We start from the raw sequence: 7,392 nt of genomic DNA, 5'->3' as shown, positions 1-7,392 counted from the left end.
TTGGAAGAAGATTCGTTTCCGTTCGTAATCGCCAATCAAATTCTTCAATCGACCCAGAACTAACTTCAGCGTCCTTCCGTGTTCATCATCCGTTGGCCCCCGTTAAGATGATATCATCCAATTACGCTGCAACGTTAGGAATTGCCTGCTAACATTGTATCCATTACCTTTTGGAAAATCGTTGGTGCTGAAGCCACACCGAATGGCAGTCTGTTGTAGTGATACAGTCCTTTGTGTGTATTGATAACCAGAATCCTCTTGGATTCCTCATCCAGCTCAACTTGTAAATACGCTTCTGATAAGTCCAATTTGGAAAATGTTTTCCCACCTCTCAATGCCTGGTAGAGATTTTCAGGCCTCAAAATTGGGTATGAGTCAACCATCAGTCGATCATTTAGTCCTATGGAGAAATCGGCGCATATTCGAATCTTACCATTCAGGGTTTTACCGTGACGATAGGGGCAGCCCAAGCTGATCTGTCAATTGGGATTAGCACACCCATGTCAACATATCGCTCTAACTCTTTTTCCACTGCATCATGCATTGTGAATGCCAATGGAAAGGTTTTCGAAATAGTGGTACAACTCCATCCCTCAGCTCAACGTGTGCCTTTACCTTTGTACAATGCTGAAGGCCATCTTCAAACACAACTGGAAATTCAGCGCACACGTCATTTTGTGTACGCGACTCAACTGCATTAACTTCCTTCTTATTTGCAAGGAGAGAGCGAAGAGTTTCAGCTGCTCTGAATGCGTTGATCCAATCCTGACCCATCACATTGGTCACTCCGTTTTTGGCCACTCGAACAATAGCTTTCTCGTACCTGTGTTGCCTTCTACCGTCACCATCGTCTCCCCTTTTAGGTTCACCTCGTGCCCCGTGAAACTACGCAACATCACTGTTGCCCTTTTTTCGTTTCAAGCTGTCTATGATCTTCCATCATTCCGGCCTCACGATGGTAACTGCGGTTCCAGTGTCCAGCTCCATTCGAGTTGACTTACCGTTGATTTTAACGGTGACTTCAAAATTGCGTGCGCGTTCCTTAACGGCATAGACGCCATCCGCATATAACTTGTGATCTTTCCAGCTGTTCTGAGGTCGCTGTTTTTCAGACTTTCCTAGTTTCTGAGGGTGCTTACACACTTTTGCCAGATCGCCTTGCTTCCCACACTTGAAACACTTTGAGCCTTGGAACTTGCATTTTCTTGCAAAATGTCCTGCTTCTCCACAGCAGTAACATACACTCGAAACGCCTCTGGGCTTTAAGCCCCTCGTTTCTTAGACTGCGTGACACTCTTGCATAGTACTCCTACTATTGCAACCATGAATTTCTTCGTACATCTCTAGAAAGCTCAGTGCTTCATCTAGATTGATATTTTCCTTAGCTAATAAACGTAGCTGTATTTCTTCATTTTTCATGCCATTGATAAACTGTAGCACTAATGCTGCTTCCGTGTTAAACGTCTCTAAGATGCAGTGACCTGCGGCCTCACGTAAACTATTAGCAAACTGTTTCGGGGTTTGATGATCTGTCTGCGTGATGCGGAAAAAGTTCGCTCTTTCATGCATCAAAATTACTCGTCGTCCGTACAGCTCCTTCATCTTCACCACACATTCATCATACGTGAAGTCATACGGTGTCATTGGGAGACACTATCGTCATAACTCCTCAAATGCTTTAGGTGTTAACGACGCTAAGAGACAACTTCGCATCAAATTCGAGTCGCTGATGAAGTTTATCTCAGGATAACTGCGAAATTGCAGTATCCACGTGTCCCAGGTTCCTTCTTCAGGATTGAAAGGATGATGTGCATCAATGGGAAATGTGGCAGTTCCCATCATTTGAACTGACTCTGTGCTCTGCTGAGCAGGTAACATCGACTTTTATTCCTTCATCTCTGCCACCTGCTCTTGTGATCCGTTCAATACTGCTTTTTGATGATTCTCTGTCCTCGCACTTTTCACAAGCTCACTCGCAAATTCATATCCTTATCGCCAGTTGTTATAGCTCCGAGTCCGTGGTTATTCCGTAAGCTGATGCACAACAAGAACAGAAACAATAAACGTTTATTAGCCAATATCAAACAAAAATGTACATACTAAAATGAAGAGAGTTCAATCAATCTTTTATATACTTTTCGTGACTGTATACTGTAGATGTTCAGGTTCAGTGTATAGATGTTTCCGCCTGTGGCTCCATTCCATAACAATTCCCTTCGTTCTTTTTGCAATTACTGTAATCTGGATATGGTATATTTAGTATAAATATCTGCAAATTCATTTAAAATGGCCTTCATATTATTATTCTGTGTTACATAAAATTATCATTTTGCACCCTCTTTAAAAATTCATAGCGCAGATTAGCCGTTGGAAAATTATGTTCGAATTGCATGCTACAGTATTTTAAACTGATGATAAGTGAATCTAAGAACGACAAAAAAAGGAAATTGAATCACCATCAAAACAGACTTCCTATGTCATTGCAGCCAGCATTATTCTCAAAGAAATCATCAAATATCAGGTAAAAATGGATACAACGTCTCAGCAATTACAAGCTCAACAAATAACATTTATATTCACATTCAAATAATAATAAAAATAATTCCGCAGGCGGAACGACAAATATATTCGAGTATTAGAAGCCACTTTTGGATTATTATGAGGTGGAGAAACAAATTGCTGAATTTTCTGCATAATAAATATTAAATGTAAAGATGGAAGTAACGCGAATTAGATAACTATGTAATGAATAACAAATGGAATTTATTCTGAACAATCCATTCTTTTTTCCCCTTTTTTGTACACTTATAGAATTTCATCCAATTTTGTAAATTATATTGATTCCTTAATGCTTTAACTTTCTCTTACACATTCATAAACAATAGATTGCATGAATCGACATCATGCACATATAGTGATTTCACAAAAAGTAAATCACAAATAAAACAAATTTCAGAAGCAGAAAAATAAACTATTAATGTAAAGTATGTTATAAGTATATTTTAAATATTAAAAAGGTTCTTAAAATGATATTTACCATATTTTATGTAGTGCCATGAACTTTAATTATTTTACATTTTTTGTAGTCACAGTAACCCACGTAGTCATAGTTTGTCTTGTTTTTCTTGCTGTTTTTGCTTCTGACAGTAGTAATCTGTTATAGATAAACTGATCAACTAATTAGTATTTAGAATATTATTTATTTTACGTTATCATTGTCAAATTTAATATATTATATAGTATTATATAAATGAAATACATATAGTAATATATATCATCATATACAATGTAACGTATTATAATTTCATTTAATGAATTTAATTATTTAATTTCATTTAATCTTTATTAATCTTTGTTAAAATGCTTTTAATAAGTAACATTTATTTTAATTGTTATAATTGTGATCGTGTTGTGTGAATTGCTTACATGTTTACATGTTGGAACTCTATTTTGTCATTATGCATATAGTTATCTAGTTTTAAATTAACGTATTTATTTCTTTTGTCTGAATAAACGATATTGTAAATTTGTTGGCAAAATGTTGAATATTATGTTTCTTTTTTAGATTAAATGTCACTGTCAGATCCACTGCACCAAAGGGTGTACGCAGTGTTAAAATCATTTCCAAGTGGTGCGACTGAACCAGAATTCATATCAGAATTTAAATTGCACATTCGATATGATGTTCCATTTAAGAGTTATGGATTTGCATCGCTGAAAGATTTTATAGCTAGTGCACCTAATTTATATGAGATAAAATGGTAAAATATTTTTATTTCATAAACATTTCAAATAATGAGGTAGATTAGTGTTTCCCAAACTTTTTCAGACTATCGCCCCCTTGAGAGACATATATTTTTCAAACGCCCCCCCCCAAATTACTGTCAAAAAATAATGAATTTTTAAACAGACTATTTATTCAAATCGAATGTTCTTTCAAAAATAATCATATAGTGAGAAAATAATTAATGTGATGGATGGGGTTGGTGCATTGCGACAAATCTGTCTACATTGGGTTCAATGTTGGTAAGGAACAGTCGTAAATCATCACGTTTGTCGATTTGCAGTCAGTTTCTTTTCTTTGTTAGAAAATCAGTGACCACACTGAAGCCACGCTCAACTAAATAGGAAGATGGGAAGGCGGGTAGGAACTTTCTCACGATTCTCTATAAACCGGGATAGAGGTCAGGTATTTGTTTTTGCAACCAGAAAGAATGATATCCGTTCGTAAACTTAAGCTCTAACTCTTTATTGGTTTGTAAATCAATTAATTCCTCTTCTAATTCCATTTCGATCCATTACTGTTTGAAAATAGGTCTATCACCCAATTTATAATCTTCATTTTGAGAATATCTTGAAATCTTTCTTGCATGTCCTTTTGTAGCACATCTAAATGATCACAATAGATTTGAATGTCATCATCATGTACTTCTCCATTTTCCCTGAGTGCAGCAACGCTTGGAAATTGATAAAATTCTCTGCCCCCAAGGTTGCGTTTGAACAAAGCCAGCTTTGATGTGAATGATGAAATGAGAGATCTCGTCTTTATTAGATTAAGTTTGCTTCCTTGCAGTTGCAGATTAAGTTCATTAAATTTGGAAAATAAATCAGCCATATATGCTATGTCACTTTTGCACTTCTTCAAGCTGTCTCTTAGTGAAGGGTGTTTGTTTTGAACGAATTCCAAAATGGTTTCAAAAAGCTCATAAAAGCGACTTAAACAAGCACTTTTCGATAACCACCGGACTTCAGTGCGCATCTGCAGGCGATTGAATTTTTCGTCATTTTCTTCGCAAAACTGGCTGAATAATCTGTCATTTAAAAGAATGCTTCTGATTTTGTTTATTGCCGCAATGACGTATCCCAAAGAGCAATGCAAACGTTCAGTACGGTGCTTTGCAACTAGATGTTGTCTGCGAATTGCGCAATGCACCGCCAGTACATCCGGCACTGAGTCTTTCCTAGTAGGTTCCTACTCGCCTTCCCATTTTCCTACTTAGTTGAACGTAACTTCAGTGCGGTGACTGATTTCCAGGCTACTCAGATAAAAACAACCAACAAGGTCACATGGACCAACAACTGCTAAATTAATCAATTTCACATCCACAATTAATACATAATCGCTCCATGTCAATCAGGAGCGCAGTCAAGCCACCATCGCAAATATAAATATGAACGAAGAAGATGAAGAAGACACATTTCACATTAAGCACAAAATAATTAATCAATATTCTTAAATATTAATATAAACACAAAACATAAAACATTGTGTTCAAGCGCCCCCTCCAATGTGCTCCATTATTTTCCAGCGACTCCCAAGTCCCCCTTAATTTCCACCGCCCTTTCCAGTCTTCCACCGCCCCCAAGGGGGCGATATCGCCCACTTTGGGAATCACTGAGGTAGATGAACAGTCATCATAATATAAATAGTTATAATGCAGGTGAAGCGTACCTCTTTTTATTCCTTTATTTTTTAGTGTATTTTTGCTAGTTTTAATTAAAAAATAATGTCTATGTAATTATATGCAATTCGTCGGTGCAATTTGTTCTCAACTGTTACTTAACTCAGTTAGCGTTTTTTCTATAATTATTTTGATTATATTAGAAGCATGGTATAAAATGAAAGTAAAATTTTAGATTTATTATTTAGCGCTGCATGATTTGATTTATTTTTTTATAATATATGCAGCACTGATGATGGTGATTAAATTTGGACAGTACCAAAATACTGAAAATGCTTTTACAGAACCATCTTGTACTTGTGAACAATTTTGCATTTTTTGAAGACAGTTGATTTATTTGAAAATTTTTTAGCAATTCTGCGGGTGATGTCCTGTACCGTGCGATTACCAATGATTCATTTTGTTTATATGACAGTTTAATGCCGATTCGACGAAGACATCATGACAGAAGGAATAAAGAATATTGGTAATTAAATATTTTTAATCCCATAATAAATGTTTAATTATTTACTTGTTTTTAATTTTCAGCTTTGATTATGCACCACCGACAGAGATTGCAAATTCGGCTAGTAGTAGTAGCTCATCTGAAGGAACAATTGATAAAACTGAAACAAATGTGAAGTAAATATCTGAAATATCATATATTGCTAGCTGTTAGTCAGTCCAATTCTTTTAATATTAAAGTGCATAATTGAAATTTTCACACTGATATTGTAAAAAATGCCATGTGTTGATGTCTTATTTGCACCAACTTTTATAAAACAAGTGTAATAATTGTATGTCACAATTTCAGCAACATTCTGCAATGTACTTCTGCTACTAATGCCAACAAAGCCTCAAACAGAGATCACCAAAAATAATCACCGCCCCAGCTATGCCGCTTTCACGTTATTCTGAGCACTTGCGAAGACGTTTTGGATGGAGCTGTTGGAAACAACTTGCAGTAGTATTCTTTCATAGGTATAGGCACTGCTGAGATTCACAGATTCAAAGAAATGTTCAACCAATCTTGCTATCACTTTTGGGTATTCATATGACACTGTCTTGGGGTGTCTCATGCAGCCACCTCTTTTCTGTTGCACGCAATCAGACTTGTTGGTCTTCCTGGACAGCCTGCCTCCAGCACCTAATGATGACTCCAGTTCTTGGCAACATAGCGGAAACTTGTACTTTTCCGCCATTCCACGTTCTTCACTTTCTGCGCCAGCAGTCCCACTTCTGTATGATTTGGAGGTTCCTGTTGGCAATTTGCGTTGTAAACCTGTTTTGCTGCTGTTTCACTGATGAATTAAACAACCAAGTCACGTTCAGTTATGGCAGCTTTACTCTCATCTTTACGCCCCCTCCCACGTCCTGTAATAATTCCTTTGGTTGACTGCTTGTCACGTTTACGCTGAGCAGGAAGCATATTATCTGATCAAACATGGATCAGCAGCCTCCACTTTAGTTTATCGAACTAATTATCTCATCTTGAAACAGCAACACAATAGATAAAAATAAAAATGATAATCACAACGTGCTACCAACAACCATAGCGATTGACGACACCACGAGCGACAAGCAGCTGCACGTCATCATAACCACCCCACGTCAGAAACCTACCGTAAAATTCCTGAAGCAGTGAATCTTATTAACTGGAAACATATTATCTGATTGAAACATGGGATCAGCAGCCTCCACTTCAGTTCATCGAACTAATTATCTCATTTTCAAACACCACATTCTAAATATCAATACTTATTATAACTTTCTACCATCACCCACAATAATCAACCACACCACAATCGACACACAAACAATCGTGAACATGCTCACCGGAATTGCATTACCTTACGTCCAAGACTACTGTAACTTTTATGATAATCGTGTACCAGTGAATCCTATCTCCTGATAACATTAATAGATCTTCGTTTCTGTATCATCATTTTTT

General features: G+C 36.7%; 4 protein-coding genes across 4 annotated transcripts; 2 read left to right on the top strand and 2 right to left on the bottom strand.

The window, feature by feature from the left end:
* Positions 1-134: 134 nt before the first annotated feature.
* Positions 135-502, bottom strand: Tsp_12578 (conserved hypothetical protein). Its single transcript, XM_003366177.1, has 2 exons — positions 449-502; positions 135-428 (listed from the first exon to the last, which is right to left on the bottom strand). The coding sequence occupies exons 1-2, from the start codon at positions 500-502 to the stop codon at positions 135-137; spliced, it is 348 nt and encodes a 115-aa protein (XP_003366225.1).
* A 14-nt stretch (positions 503-516) lies between these two features.
* Tsp_12577 (zinc knuckle protein) lies at positions 517-1,644 on the bottom strand. The gene is made up of 3 exons (XM_003366176.1): positions 1,314-1,644; positions 955-1,277; positions 517-885 (listed from the first exon to the last, which is right to left on the bottom strand). The coding sequence occupies exons 1-3, from the start codon at positions 1,642-1,644 to the stop codon at positions 517-519; spliced, it is 1,023 nt and encodes a 340-aa protein (XP_003366224.1).
* A 1,926-nt stretch (positions 1,645-3,570) lies between these two features.
* Positions 3,571-6,322, top strand: Tsp_12576 (single strand binding protein). Its single transcript, XM_003366175.1, has 4 exons — positions 3,571-3,761; positions 5,815-5,928; positions 5,991-6,083; positions 6,256-6,322. Exons 1-4 carry the CDS (start codon positions 3,571-3,573, stop codon positions 6,320-6,322), a joined length of 465 nt encoding a protein of 154 aa, XP_003366223.1.
* Positions 6,323-6,336: 14 nt separating this feature from the next.
* On the top strand, positions 6,337-6,746 carry Tsp_12575 (conserved hypothetical protein). The gene is made up of 2 exons (XM_003366174.1): positions 6,337-6,408; positions 6,429-6,746. The coding sequence occupies exons 1-2, from the start codon at positions 6,337-6,339 to the stop codon at positions 6,744-6,746; spliced, it is 390 nt and encodes a 129-aa protein (XP_003366222.1).
* The last annotated feature ends 646 nt before the right edge of the window (positions 6,747-7,392 follow it).

The sequence above is a fragment of the Trichinella spiralis genome (genome assembly GCF_000181795.1).
Source record: "Trichinella spiralis strain ISS 195 chromosome Unknown Scfld6445, whole genome shotgun sequence".
Lineage (NCBI taxonomy): Eukaryota > Metazoa > Nematoda > Enoplea > Trichinellida > Trichinellidae > Trichinella > Trichinella spiralis.
This window is presented reverse-complemented; position numbering and strand designations above follow the sequence as displayed.

Bases quoted from the DNA above. Each gene is read 5' to 3' on its own strand.
- Tsp_12577 (XM_003366176.1), bottom strand. From the start codon at position 1,644: ATGACACCGTATGACTTCACGTATGATGAATGTGTGGTGAAGATGAAG. The intron at 1,278-1,313 runs GTAGGAGTACTA...ACGCAGTCTAAG, and splicing joins AGAAATTCATGGTTGCAATA to AAACGAGGGGCTTAAAGCCC. The intron at 886-954 runs GTGAGGCCGGAA...GATGTTGCGTAG, and splicing joins CTGGAACCGCAGTTACCATC to TTTCACGGGGCACGAGGTGA.
- Tsp_12576 (XM_003366175.1), top strand. From the start codon at position 3,571: ATGTCACTGTCAGATCCACTGCACCAAAGGGTGTACGCAGTGTTAAAA. The intron at 5,929-5,990 runs GTAATTAAATAT...TTTAATTTTCAG, and splicing joins AGAAGGAATAAAGAATATTG to CTTTGATTATGCACCACCGA. The intron at 6,084-6,255 runs GTAAATATCTGA...TCACAATTTCAG, and splicing joins AAAACTGAAACAAATGTGAA to CAACATTCTGCAATGTACTT.
- Tsp_12578 (XM_003366177.1), bottom strand. From the start codon at position 502: ATGGGTGTGCTAATCCCAATTGACAGATCAGCTTGGGCTGCCCCTATC.
- Tsp_12575 (XM_003366174.1), top strand. From the start codon at position 6,337: ATGCCGCTTTCACGTTATTCTGAGCACTTGCGAAGACGTTTTGGATGG.